General features: G+C 45.1%; 1 protein-coding gene across 1 annotated transcript in view; it reads right to left on the bottom strand.

The window, feature by feature from the left end:
- Positions 1-24000, bottom strand: part of dpp6a (dipeptidyl-peptidase 6a) — a gene marked incomplete at its 3' end in the record, with an annotated part of 351171 nt that overhangs the window by 38092 nt on the left and 289079 nt on the right. Inside the window, exons 4-7 of the mRNA XM_080793953.1 lie at positions 17316-17410; positions 14306-14380; positions 8734-8786; positions 4180-4261 (exon numbers count right to left, since the gene is read on the bottom strand). Of these exons, the coding sequence (XP_080650079.1) occupies positions 4180-4261; positions 8734-8786; positions 14306-14380; positions 17316-17410 (305 nt within the window). The remainder of the gene's footprint in view (positions 1-4179; positions 4262-8733; positions 8787-14305; positions 14381-17315; positions 17411-24000) is intronic.

Genomic DNA, 24000 nt, shown 5'->3' with positions numbered 1-24000 from the left:
CCCAGTCTATGTTTTCCTCTCTGTACCGGTTCCTTTACCCAGCAGTAAACACAATTAGTTTACTTACTAAATGTACTTACTTATTAATTAAGTTACTTACTAAAGGTTCCTTTATTACCCAGCAGTAAACACAAGTGTCTCCTCCTCAGACAGGCATATAATTAACTACACAGCAACTGTAATTGGTGGCAGATTTCCATGTCCACGTTTGACATGTTAAGCTCCTTAATCCATTCTTGGCGGGAACCCCTTTTGGTTGTTTTGAAGCATTATGTTATGCTTTAGCTATTGAAACATAGCAGATGTAGCGTAATTAGAATTAGATGTAACGTAGCGCGCCACCGATTCTGATCTCAGGTCAGAATGGGTTAAGCAGTGAGGTTGTCAGTTCCGCCCCACTGTGCAATTTAGCCGCGCAATATAAGCCCCGAGGAAGATATATAGCGGAGAGCTGACCGCGCTGATCACACGCTCCTCTCCCCCCCCCCCCCCCCTCCTCAGCCTCAGCAAATAAAGGCTGAGTGTTTAATAATGTGCGTTATTATTAATAACCGTTTGACCTTATGCAAAGTAAATAAGCGCTACGGTAAGGAGGCACAATAACTGACTTTAAATATATAGTTTTAAGGATCGTTGTGGATGGCGTGATCGTGCTACAGCGTCACACAAAAGTGTGACGCTGTGTCATCATACAACTTTCGAAGTTTGAAAAGACACCATCTATATATAATACATCCTGATACTGGGGGTCAAATTATGACAGGCAATTCCTCCAGTCAAAAAACACTTTGTGTGAAATAGACACTCATGCTTTCCAAGGTGTGATTTTGGCTGGGAGGAGGAGTAGGACTATAAGGCCCTATATAGTTTAGTGAGAACAGCAAAGAACTAGGTTAGTTAAAGTTTTCACCACCAAATGTCATCTCCGCTCCAGGACATAAAACGTCTGGGTTTTCCGAGGCTACTCAAAGAGCAACAAGAAGGTCTAGTGGGGCTTTAGCCGTCACCATTAACCCATTTTGGACTGAGGTCCATTCAAAAAAAAAGTTCTGAAGAACCCATGTTTCTATGTCAGTGGTGCTCAACCTTTTTCATGTCAAGGACCCCCAGAATTATCTCTATTAGGCCACGGACCTCCATCTCAAAATATGTAGTTCCAGGGACCCCCCCCCCCCCAGAAGCAAATATTTTAGTTAAAATTGTTTGCGCTGAAATATATATTCAATGATTTGCGCCACATTAAAACGATTTTTCCAATAGCTAAATTATAACATACTGTAATGTTTAAAACACCAAAAGGGGGTTCCCGCACGAAATGGGTTAATTTGTCTTGGGGGGGGGCGTAGTGAGTCATGTTATGTTGGTGTCATCATGCGGTGCAGATGCTGTCCCAAAGTGGAAGGTATAATTTAGGCCACTGCTCAGCCGAGTGAAGACGACCTGGCCCCGTTCTCAAACGGAGCGGTGCATGAGCACCGTTGGAAGTTAAGCAAGCCTGTTTTTCCCTTAACCCATTTTGACCCGGGAACGATTCTGCAAAAATGTCTTCTAATAAATCCTGACTGTTTTCTTGAAAAAGCTATGCTTTTCTATGTCAATCGTTCGCACACACTTTCATGTCAACTTTTCACGAATCTTCAAAAATAGCAGACCTATACAAGCTCGTAGCGCGCCACTCGGTGGCACGCTACGAGCTTGTGTAGATCTGCTATTTTTCAATAGCTAAAGCATTACATAATGCAAATAACAGCAAAAGGGGTTCCCCGACCAGAATGGGTTAAAGCCTAGCTCATTTATTAGGCTGGGGGAATTGGTGGTGGGGGATTTTCAAACAAAAGTATGGAGGATTTGCCTTTTCTAAGGATATAGGTTTTGTTGATGAATGGTCATTAGAATAGAGATTGTAGCATCTGGCCATTGTGCGTGTGTGTGCATATGATTATGTGTGAGACAAGAGTGTGTTTACAGACCAGCATACCGTACACACACAGTTCAGTTCTCGATGGACCCGACAGGTTGCTTGTTTATCTAATTATGTCTGTGTTGAGCCTCGCAGGCGGTCCGACACGTGTGGCCGGACAGCTGTGCGCGTGTGCGTGTGCGTGCGTGTGTGTGTGTGTGCACCTGCAGGTCTCCGTGCGTGGGATTTGATGAACACCACCAGGGGATTTGGGGAATGGCAAAACACAACAGATGGGCTGACTTGTATGTATTCCACCTACAGTCTGCTTCTCGCTTGTGTCAACGTGAAGGCATGTGTGGAAGCTACCGTGTGTGTGTGTGTGTGTGTGTGTGCGTGTCCGTGTGTGCGTGTGTGTGTGTGTGTGCATGTAGAATATGAGAAACAGACGCTGTGAGGACTATTTTCCTAGTCCTCACACTACACAAGAGAACGGTTGTTTTATGGCTGATGAAGATTTTTAGACGATACGTAGGTTTGCAATTAGTAAAGGATTCAGGTTAGGGTTATTATAGGATTAAACGTTTTAGAGGTTAGATTTAAGGGGGTTGCGGTAGAATTTTCCACCCTATTTAAAAACATGCGGCAGTGTCACACACACACACACACACACCAGAAAATAGTTTAAAGCTCACAACACGTCATAGTGCGACACATTGGGAGCTTGAAGCTATATTTTGAGGCTTTAGACGTTTTTCAAAATGACATGTCATGAAATGTTGATGTCCTCCCAAGTATAGTAATACAATAGTAAACAGTAGTAAAAAGTGTGAGTGTGCGTGCATTTGTGTGTGTGTGTGTGTGTGTGTGTGTGTGTGTGCGCGTGCGTGCGTGTATGTGTGCGTGCATGTTTGTGTGTGTGTGTGTGGGCGTACTGCCGTACACACACACACACACACACACACACACACACACACACACACGCTAACGTAGTCTGACTGCTGCTAAAAGGGGGGGCATTTCTTGACAAATGGTGGTAAAGTCTGGGCTATATCAATCTACCGACTACCGGCTAATTAATCAACTAATGAGATTACGGGTAATTAACGACATTGTAACCCAGGGTTTTAATCACTCCACACAGTCTGTCTGTGCTCTGGAAACCCAGGAGCACATTCGTAATCATGGAACTCCTTTGTCTATCTGTCAAGTTGCCCAACCATTGGGAGACTCTCGGATGAATGTGCAAAAATCTTGAAAAATTTTTTTCTCTCTTTTTCTCTTTGAAGACATGCCCCCAGTCTAGACTCTGGGTTTTTTATAAATATTTAACCCCTGGAAAGTATTAACAAGAGCTTTGTGATGAATAAATGATAAGCGTAACTACATTTGGATCCAAGTGTGACACAGATTTCCTGAAAAGTAAAAAGGTTTCCATCAAACGGCGACAATACTACCTCCTCTTAAGTGCACTTTTAGTGGTGTATTTCGATGGCGGTGGTGGTGGTGGTGGTGGTGGGGTGGGGGTTAACCCAAATCTGTCCAGAATTGAATTCAAAATACTCACCATCACCTACAAAGCCCTCAACAACCAGCCCCCCCCCCCCCCCCCCCCCCCAGTCAGTATATTTAGTCTTAGTTTTAGTCATCATAGCACAGTTTTCATTTAGTTTCTATTTAGTTTTCTTCAGTGGAAAAAGGTAGTCGACGAACATTTTTCGTCTTAGTTTTAGTCGACGAAAACAACACTGCTCAGGTCAAGCACTGCCAACCAACTGGAACCCCACAGGTCCAACAAACGGACTTGGGGAGACAGACAGGGCCTTCGCAGTGGCCACGCCCCTTCTCTTTGAAACTCACTCCCAACTCACATCAGAGCTGCCCCCCCCACCTTCGAAATGTTCAAAAGCACACTCAAAACCCACTTTTTCAAACTGGCTTTCCCTTAATCATAACCCCCTTTTAAACCTTTTAAATTGTTTTCTAATAAAATATGTCTGTACTTCTTTCTGTAAAGCGACTTTGGGTACCCAGAAAAGCGCTATATAAAGAGTATATATTAATATTATTAGTAGTATTCTCTTCTAGTGTAGTAAAGTGTAGTTTTCTTACCAGCTGCTGTCCTCTGGGTCCCCAGTGTAGTAAAGTGTAGTTTTCTTACCAGCTGCTGTCCTCTGGGTCCCCAGTGTAGTAAAGTGTAGTAAAGTGTAGTTTTCTTACCAGCTGCTGTCCTCTGGGTCCCCAGTGTAGTAAAGTGTAGTAAAGTGTAGTTTTCTTACCAGCTGCTGTCCTCGGGGTCCCCAGCCGGCGTACTGCAGCTGAGCGTTGCGGACCTCCGGAGGGTTGAGGTTCCACGTCTCCCTGAGAGGCGACGACAGAACAGAACAGAAGAGAAGAGGCATCGCTTAATATACAGTCACACACACAGCTTAGTCTGTATACATTTAGACACAGGGGATCCATTCAGTGCTTTAGAAGAAAACTAAATGCATGTGCACCTTGCTACAATAACTAAAGGTACACACAGCACACGCACACACACACACACACACACACACACACACACACACACACACACACAGGTTTGTATTACTACAGTATATACATTTTGTCTTGTGAGGACCAATGTTTATCTCGCACATTCCATAATACGTGTGGGGACATTACGGGTCATCACAAGTATAGTACTACGCACTCACGCACACACACAAACACACACACACACACACACACACACACACACACACACACACACACACACACACACACACACACACACACACACACACACACACACACACACACACACACACACACACACACACACACACACACACACACACACACACACACGCACGCACGAACGCATGCACACACAAGCGTCTCTCGGCCGCGCCTCCCCAGAGAGAGAACAGAAAGGTTTGCAGAAGTTCAACAATGTGGCCAAAACTCCATTGTGTAGCAGCTCTCCAACTCCAAGGGTACAAAAAAAAACAGGCTTAAGTATGGTGCTTTATACTAATGACACTTTGCTCTGTGTTTCTAAAAGCGCTGTGCGTTGCAGGCCTGTGGAATTAAGAGCTGCCACTTGGCTTTATGTCTCTGTCTGGAGATGAGAATGAATGAGGTCATTACGGCTGCATGTTCCGCTCGCCTACCACTTGGTGGCAGCACACAGATAGGTTTGAGCGGTTAGTAGGTTCCAGAACTCTAATAAGAGGTCCAAATGGACTCGTGTTCTGTACGCAGGGCGGCGGTGGATCAGGGGTAGAGTGGCCGGATGGTAACCGTAAGGTTGCCGGTTCGAACCCTGTGGGCTCCCCCAGAGTTAGTGTCGAAGTGTCCTTGAGCAAGACACTGAACCCCTGATTGCTCCTGATGTGCTGGTTGGTGCCTTGCATGGTTTCCTCCGCAATCGGTGTATGAATGTGCGTGTGAATGGATGAATGTGTGTATGAATGGGTGAATGTGTGTGTGAATGGGTGAATGTGTGTATGAATGGGTGAATGTGTGTGTGAATGGGTGAATGTGTGTATGAATGGGTGAATGTAATGCACAATCTGTAAAGCGCCTTGAAGGTGCTATATAAAATGCACCATTTACCATTTACACTCTAAGAGAGTGCATGGAACCAAATGAACCCGCAATGTGTACTGTACTATCTTATCTATTATTACCTTGTCTCAATTATTTGAGATAGTCGCTTTTATGTGTATATCCTGGTTTAAGGTTTTATGTGTATATCCTGGGTTAAGGTTATATTGTATATTTTATGTGTACATCCTGGGTTAAGGTTATATTGTACTTCTTTTAACAAAATATAATCAAAAACATACATTTTCAAACATTTTCCAATGATAGCAAAAATGTAATGTGTTGATCAGCTATTTCCACTGCAGTTAATTGCCAAATCAGGTTAAATGGCAAACAGAAACTTAATTAATTATTCATAATGTTCCAATGTCCAAAAAACACCATTAAATTGTTAATTGCAATTACCCGTATGACAGTTAATCATCAAGTTAAAAGTTGTAATGGCGACAGCTCGATCATGTTTGTGTACACCCAGAGTTGGAGGCCCGTCAGGGTCCATTTGGGTCGGAGCCTGTCAGGGTCCATTTGGAAAACACCCCTCAAGTGACCCGAGAGTCCCTGGACCTCATTTTGAGAAGAAATGGATTTTACAATTTACAATTTAGCCAATTTAGGCATTTAGTAATCCAGAGTGATTTACAATAAACGAGAACGACACGAGGTAATGCGTCAAAGGCATAGAAATATGGTCATCTAGGGTCATAAGTAAACTAAGAACTGCCTCCCCCTGGCCAGCCTGATGGAGGGGAAAAGAACTGGTCTCTATACTGCCTCCCCCTGGAAAGGAACTGGTCTCTAGACTGCCTCCCCCTGGCCAGCCTGATGGAGGGGAAAAGAACTGGTCTCTATACTGCCTCCCCCTGGCCAGCCTGATGGAGGGGAAAGGAACTGGTCTCTAGACTGCCTCCCCCTGGCCAGCCGGGGCAACTGATGGAGGGGAAAGGAACTGGTCTCTATACTGCCTCCCCCTGGCCAGCCGGGGCACCTGATGGAGGGGAAAAGGAACTGGTCTCTATACTGCCTCCCCCTGGCCAGCTGGGGCGCCTGATGGAGGGGAAAGGAACTGGTCTCTATACTGCCTCCCCCTGGCCAGCCGGGGCGCCTGATGGAGGGGAAAGGAACTGGTCTCTATACTGCCTCCCCCTGGCCAGCCGGGGCGCCTGATGGAGGGGAAAGAACTGGTCTCTATACTGCCTCCCCCTGGCCAGCCTGATGGAGGGGAAAGGAACTGGTCTCTATACTGCCTCCCCCTGGCCAGCCGGGGCACCTGATGGAGGGGAAAGGAACTGGTCTCTATACTGCCTCCCCCTGGCCAGCCGGGGCGCCTGATGGAGGGGAAAGGAACTGGTCTCTAGACTGCCTCCCCCTGGCCAGCCGGGGCGCCTGATGGAGGGGAAAGGAACTGGTCTCTATACTGCCTCCCCCTGGCCAGCCGGGGCGCCTGATGGAGGTGAACGGAAATGGTCTCTATACTGCCTCCCCCTGGCCAGCCGGGCGCGCCTGATGGAGGGGAAAGGAACTGGTCTATATACTGCCTCCCCCTGGCCACCCGGGGCGCCTGATGGAGGGGAAAGAACTGGTCTCTATACTGCCTCCCCCTGGCCAGCCTGATGGAGGGGAAAGGAACTGGTCTCTATACTGCCTCCCCCTGGCCAGCCGGGGCACCTGATGGAGGGGAAAGGAACTGGTCTCTATACTGCCTCCCCCTGGCCAGCCGGGGCGCCTGATGGAGGGGAAAGGAACTGGTCTCTAGACTGCCTCCCCCTGGCCAGCCGGGCCAGCCTGATGGAGGGGAAAGGAACTGGTCTCTATACTGCCTCCCCCTGGCCAGCCGGGGCGCCTGATGGAGGGGAAAGGAACTGGTCTCTAGACTGCCTCCCCCTGGCCAGCCGGGGCGCCTGATGGAGGGGAAAGGAACTGGTCTCTATACTGCCTCCCCCTGGCCAGCCGGGGCGCCTGATGGAGGGGAAAGGAACTGGTCTCTATACTGCCTCCCCCTGGCCAGCCGGGGCGCCTGATGGAGGGGAAAGGAACTGGTCGGAATAACGTGTTCCTTCCACTCGCTACGGCCAACCGGGGAAACTCCAGGTCAGGTGAAAAGAAGCAGCTTGGACTCCTCATGCATAGGAGGAAGCATGAGGTCAGTCCGCAGTCCGGTTCAGCCTTTGCATAAGCCTCATGGTCATGGAGGCTCTAGTAGGTCAAGAGTCAGTGCTAAGTGCTGCGTGGCTAAGACTAAGAAATGGAGTCTGGGGTTTTCAGACACCGGAGTGAACTCAGTCTGCAGTTCTAATTGCAACGAGAGAGTTCCACAGTTTGGGAGCAGCCAGAAGGGAGAGAAGAGACGTGTGGAGCAATTCAAGTGTTAAAGTGTTCAATTGTTAAAGCCCCACACACTATGATGTAGGTTATAGGGGCCAGTTTAGTCTCACATGGCCAGAGCTTTCACAGCTCTCTGTGGAGGGAGGGAGAGAGAGAGACAGAGAGAGAGAGAGAGAGAGAGAGAGAGAGAGAGAGAGAGAGAGAGAGAGAGAGAGAGAGAGAGAGAGAGAGAGAGAGAGAGAGACTCGCCAAGTGAGACTAGGGCAGTTCAGCTACAGTAGAGCTAGAGAGAGAGAGAGAGAGAGAGAGAGAGAGAGCTGTGTAGATCTGAAAAAAGGCCTAAGCCATCTGGGGGGGTGTGGGGGGGGGACAGGGGGGAAGAAAGCTAAACGAATGCTTTGTTGAAAAGGAAAGTCTTTATAGTTGAAAGCATCAACAGACTGTGGTGCTCTCAGCGTGCGTCTGCGCGTGCGTGCATGCGTGCGTGCCTCTGCGTGTGTGTGCGTGCGTGCCTCTGCGTGTGTGTGTGTGCGTGCGTGCATGGAGCTAATCTGGCAAGCTTCTGAACCGATCAACACCAAATGTCTTGTGCACACCGACTGCCTGCCCCTAGGCAGACACAGGCTGAAGTCCAATACATTGTTTTTCACATCATGTTCCATCAATACAGCACTGTCTGCTCCTCAAACCTGTCCATGCCAAGCTTCCGAAATGACGTGTAATTGGCTACAGAAAAATATGTATTTGTGTTACACGTCGTAGGGTGTTCACCCTACGACGTGGGGCCGGGGACCCCCTGGCAACGCACTCATGGACCCCACTTTGAGAACCCCATTAGACCAAAGACCACACAGCCGGCCGGGCACCGGGTCTAGTACGACTAAAAGTAAAACCAAACTAAATGAAATAATACTCACGGCGTCTCCAGACTGCAGATGATGTAGAAGGCAGTGTAGGAATACTGGTACAGCTGGAGGAGGGAGAAGAAGACATGTGTGAGAAGAAGACTTTTACAGAACCCCATAAAGTCCCCATAAGAACTCCCTGAAACCAGTGGGATACTTTTACAGAACCCTCTGCCCCATAAGAACTCCCTGAAACCAGTGGGATACTTTTACAGAACCCTCTGCCCCATAAGAACTCCCTGAAACCAGGGGGATACACGGGCAACCCGTGCCCTATACACATACATTGATGGAGAACAATGCACACACCTAAACTACACAGTTGCATACAATTAACTAACGTTGCTGGCTGGCTTGGAAGACTGCGTTAATGGACATGAGTGCATATTTTTATTATTGTAACTCACAATGAACTGTAAAAGAGAACAAGTACTTTGCAGGTATTGTCACAGCATATTATGTTTGTTGTCATGGGGGTTTGATTGTGATTGTGAGGCACCTGGCTCTCCTGCAGTACTGGTGATCCTCTTGACTGAGTGGAGGAAGGTACCAAGTGCTATAGAGCAGAGCAGGAGGGGTGTCTGTCTGTGTTATGTTTTCTATTTAGCGTAAATGGTAAATGGTGCATTTATATAGCGCCTTTATCCAAGGCGCTTTTACATAGTGCATTACATTCACCCATTCACACACCGATGGCAGCGGAAACCATGCAAGGCACCAACTAGCACATCGGGAGCAATTAGGGGTTCAGTGTCTTGCTCAAGGACACTTCGACAGTAACTCTGGGGGAGCCCGGGTTCGAACTGGCAACCTTGCGGTTCCCATCCAGGCACTCTACCCCTGAGCCACCGCCGCCCCAGCGTGATGTTGGGTAATGTACAGTATCTGAAAGGTATTTGAATTGGTTTAGTTAAACTAAGTAATTGTGTAAGTTAACTCATGGACACTCAGAGGACTGGACAGGCCGCATGGGTCCTAGTGCCTTGACACTCAGGACTGGACAGGCTTTTCACACTTTTCTTTTTCTTCGTTCAGTCTCAAGCCTATATAAGGTCATCAGCCCACGGGCTCCTTGACCCCCCCCCCCTTATGGAACACAAATAGAAAACAGATCTATAATAACATCCAATCCACAAAAGAAAAGGACAACGACAACCCGCGACACAGGACAGACGCAGCTCTAAGAGGTGGAGAGAAGTGTACTACGGAATCGCCTATGATAATGAATATGAGAGCCGTTACAGAGTACCCGAAATGAACAAATTACCGTTATTATTAAGAGTTCTACAACTCTTAAAGGGACACTTCACCCTTTTTGCAAAAAAATATATGTTAATGACGTTTAGGAGCTTTAGAACACTTTCCTGGGGTTATTTATGTATGTAATATGTGGTTTTAGATATTTTAGATTGTAGCAGTGAGCCTGTTGTCTCTGATGTCATGGATAGTGGGCTCACTTCCTTCCTGGACTACATGTTGTCTCAGTAAGACAGCTCTCCCCCCTATCCACAAGGAGGAGCAGTGCACCAAAGAATTATGGGAATTGTAGTCCAGGAAGGTAGTGAGACCAGTGTCCATGACATCAGAGACAACAGGCTCACTGCTACAATCTAAAATATCTAAAACCACATATTACACACATAAAGACCCCCAGGAAAGTGATCTAAAGCTTCTAAACGTCATTAACATATATCTTTTTGCAAAAAGGGTGAAGTGTCCCTTTAAGAGTTGTAGTATATTATTAACTTCTTTCTCAGTTGGTGCTGCAGTGCTGCTACGTGAATGACAGTCCATCATTGCGGTGTGCAGTTTGTAAATGCCGAAATAAATATAGTGTGTGTAACCTGGTATAGTATAGGCTGTGTTGAACTTGAGCGACACGTTGTAAAAAAATAAAAACGACCACACACTTACAGCTGTAATTGCCAGGTATACTGGAGGCTTCAATCACCATTACCTCCACGGCAGACTGCCGGTGAGTAATTTCACTCGAGAGCTTTTAACCCATTTTGGTACGGGAACCCCTTTTGGTGTTTTAAACATTATGTTATAATTTAGCTATTGAAAAATAGCAGATCTACAAGCTCGTAGCGCGCCACCGAGTGGCGCGCTACGAGCTTGTAGGTCTGCTATTTCTGAAGAATCGTGGAAATGCGCCTGAAATCTTTGAATATATGTTCTTTCAGAGCAAGTTTTTAACTCAAATCTTTGCTACTGAGAGGGATGGTCCCTGAAACTACATATTTTCAGATGGGGGGTCAGCGGCCAATGTCATATATATTTTTTGGGTTCCTTGACATGAATATGTTTGAGAACAACTGACATGGTTTTTTCAGAAAAGACATTTTAAAATTTTCGACGTCAGGTCAAAATGGGTTAATTGAGCTGCGGTTGAGAGTGGGCGCTGTGTGTGAAGTGCTCTCCTCCTGTGAGGAACACGGCGTTGTGGACGATCACAAACAGCTATAGGACTTCAACGAGATTGCAAGTGTGCTTTTGTGCCTTTGATCACAGCGATTCCTGTCGGGACCCGAGCCAGGAATCGGCGGGGAGGCGTCGTGTCAGAGAGGCCGACGAGCAACAATCAGCCAATCAGATCCTGCATTCATCATATATGGCATTTATGTTTAAGTGGTGCAACCACTTCCTTAAGTGACTATGAGTGTGGGTGGGTGGCTGGGTGCGTCTGAGCACGAAAACAGCATGGTTGTTTTTCACCACCTGTGCGCAACCTAAAACACACACACACGCTGTATATATTAGGGATGCACCGAAAGGGAAATTCTTGGCCGAAACCGAATACCGAATATAGGAAACAGTTGGCTGAAAACCGAATACAGAATATGATTAATATTATATATCTTTTTTCCTACCATTGCCGTCATGGCCGTACCTTAAAACTACCTGATTTATGGCAAAATTAATGGTTATGGCAAAACTTAAATAATAATCACATAAAACCTTTATTTAGCTCTTTTGAATGCATTAATTGCATACACTATTCGGTGATATATTTTCTGCCTATTCGGGCCGAAACCGAATAGGCCGAAAATGCATTTTTAGCCATTTTCTGACGAATATTTTCTACGGCCAAATATCCGGTGCATCACTAGTATATATGATGATTTCGGGTGTGCCAGTACAGTAAAGTACAGTGAGAGTACAGTAGAGGGTACAGTAGAGGGACCCCCACACGGTAACTGTCATTTCTCAACCGTTTGGGACGAGGGACCTCCCAGTCTCAGGGCGGACACACTCTAACCACAAGGCCACTGAGCTGAACGGGTTAAGAACCCATGCTCTAAAACGCCACATCCCTCACACCGCAGAGAGAGAGCGTTCGACCTACAAAACACTCTCTCTCTCTCTTCTCCAGCTTGTCTCCGTGTGTGCAGAGTCTTTGGGGGGAGGAGGAGGGAGGAGGAGGGAGGGTGTTCTGTGTTTTCTGCCTATCTTTGCTTTGCTGTACGGTTCCACTCGGCTTCTACTGTAGAGACATCCAGCCATGTGTGACGACAGGCAGGCACACACACCCACCACCCACCTGCACGCACACACACACACACACACACACCCACAACCCCCACCTGCACGCACACACACGTACACACACCCACACACACCACCGGACCTGCATGCACATTGCACACCTGCTACTGTAGAGACATCCAGCCATGTGTGACGGCAGGCAGGCACATCCACCACCCGACCTGCACGCACACACACACACACACACACACACACACACACACACACACACACACACACACACACACCCACACACACCTGACCACCATTACTTTCTCCCCTCCGCCGCCTGCCCTTCCGTGCATGTCGTCTTCACACCGCTGCCGCGAGCACCCTGGCTGGCTGACTGGCTGACTGGCTGGCTGACTGACTGACTGACTGACTGACTGGGCTGGCTGGCTGACTGACTGACTGACTGACTGACTGGCTGGCTGACTGACTGACTGACTGTGGCGGCTGACATATTCTGCCTGTCACTCTGGATAATTAAGAAAAACAAGCTGAAGCCCAACACGCCTGTTCCATTATGTGACAAGCCTACAGCGGTGAAGGAAGTATACTCACATTTCTTACATAAGTAAAAGTATCAATATCACAATGTGATACTATGTTACAAGTACATGTCCTCCATTCAATATTGACACGAGTAAAGGTACGTTAAAAGTATTGGCCTCCAACTATACTTAACAATATTGGGTGCCGGGGGAATTTATCAGAATAAAAGCGCTAGAGTGCCAAGCAGATGAGGGAGATTTTACTCGTCAATGTTCTAAATGACATGCATGATGATAAGTCAGAAATCACGCAGACAGAGGCGGCGTAGATTCAGAGTAAATAAGGACGATTTGTCGGCCCGTAAACCAAGGACTGTCTAAAGAGGACGAGACGCGAAGACCGTACGGTAGACGCCATGGTGCTCCATGGAAGGAAAGAAACATGCGCAGTTGAGACCAAGGAAGCTGAAGGAGGAAGTGTCGGCTGCATAAAGCCCACTGCGCATGTTTCTGTCCTTCCATGGAGCACCGTGGAGCCAACATGGAGGCGCCCGTACGACGCCATGTTGTCTTCGCGTCTCATCCTCTTTTGACAGTCCTCGCCGTAAACCAGGAAGTGAACGGCTGCGCACAGCAAAACAGACTCCAGGACGGGCTGGAAGCAAGGCGTTGCCTAGCAACGGCAGCTGAGAGAAAACATGGATGATTCAATCCCGTGTTAAATAGATAAAAAAAAGACCTTAAGACGTGTCCACACTCCACACGTCCCAGGTTCATTTGACAGGACGTGTGTGGATTTCCTATCATATACGGCATCATACGTTTTAAAGTGCCAAAAGCTTAACGTTTTTCAAATGTCGTGTGAGCTTGTAGATCCGCTATATTCAAAAAGCTGAAGTATATATTGTAGGACATAGGATTTTACACAGGGTCCATTTCACCATTGCAAAGCCATAGCCAGGATATAACCGGAGAGAGATCGGATGCATGGAACAGAATGACGTGTGAACAATTCTCCAGACGACTACATGCGCAGGACGTCATGTCTCGCCTTTATAATAATAATAATAATAATAAATCTTTATTTATATAGCACCTTTCAAGAACAAGGTCACAAAGTGCTGAACAACAAGAGCATAGAAAACATATCATACTGTACATCCAAAGACAACAACAAAGACACAGAATAATGGCACATGGTGAAAAACATAAAGGAAAATACAAAGAAATCACAACGATAAAGGATTAAAAGCAGCTTTGTAGAAATGGGTCTTTAGGAGTGATTTAAAACTAGGAACAACCGAGTCTGTCCTTAACGCTGCCTGTTACAGTGCTTCTTTGAGAATGTAAATCACGCTACATTGATTATATACTCGCATATTGCTATTGGCTATTTTGTTTTGTCTTATCGTTTATCCTGTCTGAATGAGGAAATTGCATACCTCTTTTGTTGCACAGTTAATTGTGTTATTATCTTGTCGTCTTTGCCTTGTCTGTCACAAAACTACATTAAGATTTCGAAAGAAAAACAAAATGAGAGAGGGGTGGGGGGTTGTGCTTACCGGTGCCACGTTGTAAGCCAGCAGCACGTGCTTCATGTCTGGGGACACCGCATACCTGCTGGCCTTGTACATCTCCTGGAAGAGAAGAGAGAAGAAAGACAGACAGAAGGATGAGACCTTTAACCCATTTTGATCTGAGGACCGATTCTACAAATGTCTTCTAAATCCTGACAGTTTTCTTTAGAAACCCTATGTTTCTATGTCAGTCGTTATAATCATACATTTTCATGTCAAGGACCCCCAATAATTAGTTAATAATTATTTGTTCCAAGCAAAGATTTGAGTTAAAAACGTTCGCTCTGAAAGAATACATATTCAAACATTTGGGCCACATTTTCACGATTTTTCAAACATAGCAGACCTATGTACAGTTCCGCGCTACGAGCTTGTAGATCTGCTATTTTTCCAACAGCTAAACTACAACATAATGCTTTAAAACACCAGAAAAGGGGTTCCCGCCCAGAAAGGGTTAACCATGCGTGGTATAATTTTTCATTAAAAGCCGCGGCCCGCCGTTAGACAGATGGCCCGTGACTACCGCAACGCACAAAAAACAGCCGACACATTAATCTTTTGCGCCGCTTTGGGCTTTTCTGATTGGATGGCGGACATAATGTTGTGTGTCGTACGTGCACTCGAGACGTGACGCGCGCGCTCTCTCTCTCTCTCTCCCTCAAGACGCCCCCCTCCCCCGCTTAACCCAAGACGTTAACCCATTCTGACCTGAGATCAGACTCTAAAAGTGTCTTCTATACATCCTGACAGTTTTCCATTCTGACCTGAGATCAGATTCTATAAGTGTCTTCTACATCCTGACAGTTTTCCATTCTGACCTGAGATCAGATTCTAAAAGTGTCTTCTATACATCCTGACAGTTTTCATTCTGACCTGAGATCAGATTCTAAAAGTGTCTTCTACATCCTGACAGTTTTCCATTCTGACCTGAGATCAGACTCTAAAAGTGTCTTCTACATCCTGACAGTTTTCCATTCTGACCTGAGATCAGATTCTAAAAAATGTCTTCTACATCCTGACAGTTTTCCATTCTGACCTGAGATCAGATCCTAAAAAATGTCTTCTACATCCTGACAGTTTTCCATTCTGACCTGAGATCAGACTCTAAAAGTGTCTTCTACATCCTGACAGTTTTCCATTCTGACCTGAGATCAGACTCTAAAAGTGTCTTCTACATCCTGACAGTTTTCCATTCTGACCTGAGATCAGATTCTAAAAGAATGTCTTCTACGTCAGTCGCTCTTCGATTTAAAAAAAAATAGCAGACCTACAAGCTCGTAGCGCGCCACTCGGTGGCGCGCTACGAGCTTGTAGGTGTGCTATTTTTGCTTGTAGATCTGCTATTTTTCAATAGCTAAAGCATGACATGATGCTAACACCAAAAAGGGGTTCCAGCCCAGAATGGTTTAACGAGGCATTCTTTTGCGATGAGAGCGATAATGATGGATCATTTTGGGGGAGAAATGTGTGATAAAGGAAGGGGCCCTGCAGGGACCTGCTGATTATTCTGCTGACACGGTGACAAAACTTTTTTAATTTGCTGAACGGCCCACTGACTCCGGGCCGTTCTTTAGTTCTGTGACTAGTGTTCTCTAACTCGGTATTATGCAAAAGCATTTGGCCAGGGACCAGAATAGAGGTTTGGGTATTTCTTTTTAAAAATAATTCACAAAGTGCTGTCGCCTGCACAGCTAGAAGGTCCTGGGTTCGATTCCCGCTCGGGACGCTGCGGCGTGTCCTCTCCTCCGCGTCATCAGTGCCCATACCTGAAGGCGGGGTTGGCGAAAGGGCCTTTCTGTGTGGAGTTTGCATGTTCTCCCCGTGTCCCCTATAGGGTAGGTAGTAGGTACCCTCACAAAAACATGCAGTAATCCTGGTCACTAAACTGCCTCCCCCTGGCCAGCCGGGGCGCCTGATGGAGGGGATTAAGGAACTGGTTGGAATAACGTGTTCCTTCCACGCGCTACGCTACGTCCAACCAGGGAAACTCCCCCCTGTCAGGTGTAAAAGGAGCAACTTGGACACTCAGGCATGAAGGAAGCATGAGTTCAAGTCCGTTGCTCTCCCCTTGTCCCCCATATATGGGGACTAGGTTGGTGGAGGGTGTGTAGAGCCCAGGATCACATTAGATGATTGACACAGGGGTGAAAAATGGGTTACAAAATCGTGGGATATAAAATATAATATAGCAGATGCAACCCTATAATACAAAGTTAATACACCATTGCAGATAAAAACGACTCCAGGGTGTCTAATGAAGTACTGTCACCTCAAATAACATTGTGGCACTCCATCTTTAAGTGACTATGAGTGTGGGTGCCTGCCTGGCTGGCTGGCTGGCTGCCTGGGTATGTCCGTTTAGAGTACCAGTAAGGGGGCAAAAGTGGGGGTTCCCCCCGGAGACCCCCACACGGAGTCGCACCACTTACTTCACACGGGTGTGATTTTTGAATATCCAACGGATACAACAAGGATAAAGTGTATACCTCCAGTTTGAACGACTTCATGCGACGAAAATAAGCACCTCACGTCAGTGAATAATATCTGCGATTTTCACTGTGCGACACAATACGTTAAACAGAATGCCTTGCACCGTTTTACTATACTGTACATTTTGCAATTAAAAGCAGGTCTGTCTGATCTACGGTTTCTAGTGTTGACAGCTAAGACGTGGGGGTGGTTATAAGGTGGTCATTGTTGGTGGAGTTAAGTACCTATATTGTCCTTCCCATTGTCACACCACGCTCTAGGTGTTGAAATGTTGTGAACATTCAAAAGGGGGGTTTTCTCAGCTTTGGGGTAAAACGGCACAATCATTTTAAAATGGTCATATTATCTACTTCAAATATTTTCCAATTTCATTGAATGATACATCATAAGAAAGCTTACATTCTGTACTTTAATAATCTGTATTTCTAGGAATCCCAGTGTTTAATATGGTTAAATAAAGGGAATGTTACAGAAATTAAAAACAAAACAACAACAACAAACTTACAAACTTCTTGTTATGCACCAAGACGGTCCTCTCGTTGGTGTCAACGTTGAACCTGACGACGTCCCCTTCACGGGTACGGTACAACAGCTCGTTACCTGCACAGAGAGAGAGAGAGAGGGGGAGGAAGAGAGAGAGACATTAAGGTTGTACTCAAACAGAGACACAGGAAGACAGGGACACATTGAAGTTGTACTCAAACAGAGACACAGGAAGACAGGGACACATTGAAGTTGTACTCAAACAGAGACACAGGAAGACAGGGACACATTAAAGTTGTACTCAAACAGAGAGGGAGGAAGAGAGAGAGAGACATTAAGGTTGTACTCAAACAGAGACACAGGAAGACAGAGAGACATTAAAGTTGTACTCAAACAGAGACACAGGAAGACAGGGACACATTAAAGTTGTACTCAAACAGAGAGGAAGGAAGACAGAGAGACATTAAAGTTGTACTCAAACAGAGACACAGGAAGGGAGATAGACATTAAAGTTGTACTCAAACAGAGACACAGGAAGACAGGGACACATTAAAGTTGTACCAAACAGAGACACATGAAGACAGGGAGACATTAAAGTTGTACTCAAACAGAGAGGAAGGAAGACAGAGAGACATTAAAGTTTATACCAAACAGAGAGGAAGGAAGACAGAGAGACATTAAAGTTGTACTCAAACAGAGACACAGGAAGACAGGGACACATTAAAGTTGTACTCAAACAGAGACACAGGAAGGGAGATAGACATTAAAGTTGATACCAAACAGAAGCACTGTACGGTTAGTCCTTCACACGTGTATGTTGTGGAGCAAGGACTCTGTCTGTGCAGAGCTTTTCAGAGGAATGCAGGGCTTTGACAGAAAACACAAAACAATAGTACAAACCCTATTCCACCAGCGCTCAGTGCGAGTCAGGCTGGCAGAGGGCAAGTATTTGCCCTCTTATATACTTATTTTTTTGTGTAAAACAAACTGTTGTCTCTCAACAAACTGTGAGTCTGTCTCCATATTGTGCCCTCTACCTACGCTCATTCTGTAGCTCCAAGATGAGGTCACACCCTCCCACTGCGGTTCAGAAACGGCCTTTTCTGCACAATGAATCCAAAAAGTGAAGGGCCCAAAAAGTTTTACACCAATTCAAAACTTAGCATCGGCCTACTACTGGCCAATCTGGACTGGATGGGCACAAAATCCAATATGGGGGGGGGGCAATGCCCCCCAATAGAAACGGCACTGCAAGTGTTTAAAGCATGTTAAGTAATACGTTTAAAAAAATAATAATACTATTACTTTTCTAAGGAGTAATAGTAATAAGTAACATTATGATATCACCCTCCTGATAAGTTGATAAGTTTTATTCACAACTTGATGTTAGAATCTATAAAAAAAAGAATCCTTTCAAACCCTCACTATACTCTACCGTGAAGAGAGTCAACTATGCACAGCGATCTCTCAGGGTCCTTATCAGAGGAGGATACATTTAACCCACTTTGGGCGTGTTTGAAGCATTATGTTATACTTTAGCTATTGAAAAATAGCAGATCTACAAGCTCATAGCGCGGCACCGAGTGCCGCGCTACGAGCTTGTAGGTCTGCTATTTTTGAAAGAAATCATGAAAATGTGGTGCAAACCTTTGAATATATATTCTTTCACAGTGAACGTTTTGAGACCTCATATTATCTTTGCTTCTGGGAGGAGGGTCCCTGGAACAACATGTTTTCAGATGGGGGGGTCGGCGGCCTATTACATAATATATTTTTGGGGGTCCTTGACATGAAAACGTTTCAGAACGACTGACATAGAAACATGGGGGTCTTTCAGAAAACCGTCAGGATTTAGAAGACAATTTTGTAGAATCGTCCTCAGGTCGAAATGGGTTAACCCACTCTGAACGGGAACCCGTTTTGGTGTTAGCATCATGTTATGCTTTAGCCACCGAGTGGCACGCTACGAGCTTGTAGGTCTGCTATTTTTGAAAAATCGAAGAACGACTGACATTTTTAGAATCTGCTCTCAGGTCAGAATGGGTTCATCAGACCAGTTGTGTGTCCAGTGGAAACCTCGTATGAATCTGATCTCAGGTCAGAATGGGTTAATACAGACACCGTTCCCCCCCTTTCACCTTCAAGCTATCTGTGCTCCGCCATCTTATTGCTTTAGAAAACCGTCAGGCTATTTAGCGGAAGGTAATTAGAACGCAGAGATTGTTCTGTAAAGTGCTCTCTCTATCGCATACCGTAGCCGTGTCTAATCGCCCATTAGAGGTGGAGGAATTACCATCACAATGGCTTTCAATTCATAGGTTTTTCTGCCTCTGGAGAGAGCAATGCGAGAGATGAGTTTGAGATTGACTCTGCAGCGGCTTTTTTGGTGTACGGTACGTGTGCCTTGTTAAAAAAAAAAAATCACTGGAATATTAATGAGTGGGATGAATTTTTTTTAAGCTATTTTGGAATATCAAACTTAAAGGTATATTCAGTGATTTCACTTAATTCAAATATCACTTATTTTTTTGTTTTGTTGTGATAATCCTCTCTACTATAGAGTGTGCTGACCATATAAGGAGTTCCTCCCTGTCCCCAGTCAACCCCTGGGGGTCAAAAAAACCTTAGGTTTCGTTTTTGGTTCTCTATCCTGATTGGATGAAAGGCTGGGTCCCAAGGCAAAAACGAAACCTAAGGGTTTTTGAGTGAAATCACTGAATATACCTTTAATTAATGAATAAAGTGCTTAAAAGTGTTGTGATGCTGTAATGGGGACCCCCTGGAACCCCCTCCTCAAGGACCAGGACCCCATTGGGTTCCCCAGAACACACTGAACTAAGCGGTGTAGAAATCACGTGCAACGTACAGTAATACAGTATAGTGATGCACAATTCATCGGAAAAAGATCGCGATCTATAGATTCTTTGCCATCTCATTTCTAAATTTGAGCAATTAATGTTTGAGTTACTCTTGTTTTTGCTTCAAGAGAGAGACTTTAACAGAGGTTTAAGTCAAGCACTTTGATCTGTGTTCTGTTTAACCCATTTTGGACTGAGTTTGATTAAAGAAAAAAGCTTCTAACATCTTTCTGAAAAACCCATATTTCTATATGTCAGTGGTGCTCAACCTTTTTCATGTCAAGGACCCCCAGAATGATCTCTATTGGGCCACACGACCCCCATCTCAAAATATGTAGTTCCAGGGACCCCCCCCCCAGAAGCAAATATTTTAGTTAAAAATGTTCGCTCTGAAATATATATTCAATGATTTGCGCCACATTTTAGCGATTTTTCAAAAATAGCAGACCTACAAGCTCGTAGCGCGCCACTCGGTGGCGCGCTATGAGCTTGTAGATCTGCTATTTTTCAATAGCTAAAGCATAACATAATGCTTAAAGCATTCCCGCCCCAAAATGGGTTAAAGCCAGAGCAGTTGGATCCAGGTGCCACATTCTCAACGTAGTAATAATGTTCAGGAACTACAGACTAGAAAGACAAATATTTTCATGGGAGAAAAAAAAAATTGAGAATCGTGATCTCAATTCTCGTGGAGAAAAATCGAAAATTTAAATTTGAGCGAGAATCGTGAAATGCAGCACTAGCAGCAACACAGCAGTCTCTCAAGAACAGATTCTGAAACAAAACAGCAGAGGGTGCTGTTTTTCATTTTTTTTTGCTGATGGGTTCCCAGGCAACAGCAAACCCCCCCCCCCCCCCCCCTCCCCTCTCCTCGTTAAACGTTAATGTTGTCATTAGTATTTTGGGACGTTGTTTGGCAGCCGGATCAATTGCCTTCCCTTTGTGTTTGTAATGTATTCTCTTACTGTTAATTACTGGGGGGAGGAAGAGATCTTCACCGCTCAATGATTGGTGGGAGTTGAGGTTAGACAACACCACGGCAATCAATCATTGGTCAGACAGACTCCCCGGGGCTCTCTCATTGGGCGTCCAGACTTACAGCAATTAGACCCAATCAACTGTATATTCATCAATGCCTCTGTCCATCCATTGGTTCATTAATCTAGCCAACAGCCACCTATCAATCTTAAGAGTAGTATCTTGATTGTTCGTAGTAAAGAGGGAAAAAAGGCTGTATTTTCCTCATTTTATTCTCAGTAGTAACATTCCTAAGTACTGCATGGCCCTATTTTCGCTCATCTGTAAAGGTCTTCTGTCAGACTCAAGAGGTCCTTTTGTTCACCATGTCGACTTTGAGGCTTATAATCAGGAGTTGTAGTAATACAGCCATGGGGTAATCTAGGCGGTGGACATCGCTCTTGTCTTCATGTCTTCATGTATGTAAATTGTCTTGTTCTTTGTGTTTATGTCAAATTTGTGTATAATAATGATGTGTTCTGCATGGGTCGCAAGACCAATTTCAGTGTGAACTGACAATAAAGTACTATATCATTATCATATCTTTGCCTTTTTTTTTTTTTACTATTCAGATTCTTTATTATTATATAAAAGCCGCTTTTCAAGCACACAACGTGTCGATCAGGTATTTGAACAATTTAGAAAATAGGGCCATAATACCGCTGATGATCTCACAGATGACAAAGACATCGATAGACAACGTTTCAAACGGTATGCCTACATTTACAGTAGCTTGTTGTTACTATTGCATATCCTCCTGATATGACTTGTGTTATGTACCCATGTGTCTCCTGTGCACACACATGCATACATACAGCAATGGTTTTCAGTGGAGTGCCAAAACCAAATCCAGTATACACAAGAAAATATGAATTAAAATAATTCAGCACAGCCAAAAAATGTACAAACGGCTGACATTTCCATGTCTTTATTGGCACACACCAAAAAGGAAGGCTTATGCTATATGCAGCCTTCATCAGAGCATAAAGAAAAGGAAATGAGAGAGTACTTTGTGGATGTGCCACCTTTTTGGAATTGTTTTAAAGTAACAACAAGCGACAACATTTCAATGTACAAATCATTTAAAGTAAAGGATGGAGTGAGAGCCACTCCATCGTGTGGATGTTTTGGCCAGTGTTACTGTTGATTGTTGTGCGATTGTTTTCCTGTCATTGTTATTGTGCCACGAGGACCCCCTCCAAAACCAGCTGCTGCAACTCAAGGGGCTTTATCCTCAAAATAAAACCCTGTGGAGAGCTCTAAATCGGTTCTCTTCCATGATTTAGAGACATTATTGGCACAACAGACTGTGAGCATATTATGTGGGCTGCTGTATAAAGCTGGACATGTTTTTCACTTTTTTTGTTTTGTTTTTGTTTTTATTCTGTACGTGATATGGACCTTGAGTCTGAAATGAAGATTGAATTGACTCTGCAACACATCTAGCCAACACCATCACTGATCCATCCATCCATCCATCCATCCATAATGGTTCACACTGGTCAGTTGTTCTAGTATGATATATTTAGACGGGCCTGCCCCAAAGTTATTAGTGCAGCCACGCCTGGCAGCTGTTCTTAACAGCCCAGCAGTCTGCTGTCACCCAGGCAGATATGTTGATCTGACCCCCCCATTCCAAAGCGCCAGCGCTCACCCAGCAGTCTGCTGTCACCCAGGCAGATATGTTGATCTGACCCCCCCATTCCAAAGCGCCAGCGCTCACCCAGCAGTCTGCTGTCACCCAGGCGGATATGTTGATCTGACCCCCCCATTCCAAAGCGCCAGCGCTCACCCAGCAGTCTGCTGTCACCCAGGCGGATGCGTGCACCGAAGCCCTCAGGGGTCTTACTGGTAAAGTATAGTATAGCTAATATAGTTCTCAAATTTGTCGTGCCAAGTATACCCCCAATATGTATTTGACCCGCAGACCCCCATCTGAAAAGGTGTTGTGCCATGGACCCCCAGAAGAGAAGATTTATGTAAAAAAAACGATATTTTTCAAAATGCTCTAAAACAGCAGATGTACAGTACAGTACAGTACAGGCTCGCAGCGCGGCACGAAGCAATGCATTGTGTTGCGAGCTTGTAGATTGACTATTGTCATCGAGCGACAACCGGTAAGTATAAATCGCCCCAATCAGGCTTCAGTGTCAGACTGAGAAATCTGTTTATAGAAAACCACCCAGGAAACGTTACGTGTTATTATGGCTCAAATCAGACCAGCCCAAAACGCGTCTCCGTGTGGTGCGGACTGCTGATTTCCCTTTTGGATAAAAACGGACATCAGGCCAAATAAATTAAAATAAAAAAAGGAGTGCTGTTATCTGGGCTACCGGTCTGTCTGTCTGGACACAGTCTGGTTCATCTCTACTCCATTTAGCTGAGCTTATCCCATTCTGGGCGGGAACCCCTTTTGGTGTTTTAAGCATTATGTTATGCTTTATAGCTATTGAAAAATAGCAGATCTACAAGCTCATAGCGCGCCACCGAGTGGCGCGCTACGAGCTTGTAGGTCTGCTATTTTTGAAAAAAATCGAAGAACCACTGACATAGAAACGTAGCTTTTTCAGAAAACTGTCAGGATGTAGAAGACATTTTTTAGAATCTGATCTCAGGTCAGAATGGTAAACTGTCAGGATGTAGAAGACATTTATAGAATCTGATCTCAGGTCAGAATGGTAAACTGTCAGGATGTAGAAGACATTCATAGAATCTGATCTCAGGTCAGAATGGTAAACTGTCAGGATGTAGAAGACATTTATAGAATCTGATCTCAGGTCAGAATGGTAAAACTGTCAGGATGTATTAGACATTTTTAGAATCTGATCTCAG

The sequence above is a fragment of the Protomyctophum bolini genome, assembly GCF_963924005.1.
Source record: "Protomyctophum bolini genome assembly, chromosome: 21".
Taxonomy (NCBI): Eukaryota; Metazoa; Chordata; class Actinopteri; order Myctophiformes; family Myctophidae; genus Protomyctophum; species Protomyctophum bolini.
The sequence above is the reverse complement of the archived record's forward strand: the minus strand, read 5'-3'. Positions and strand labels throughout refer to the sequence as shown.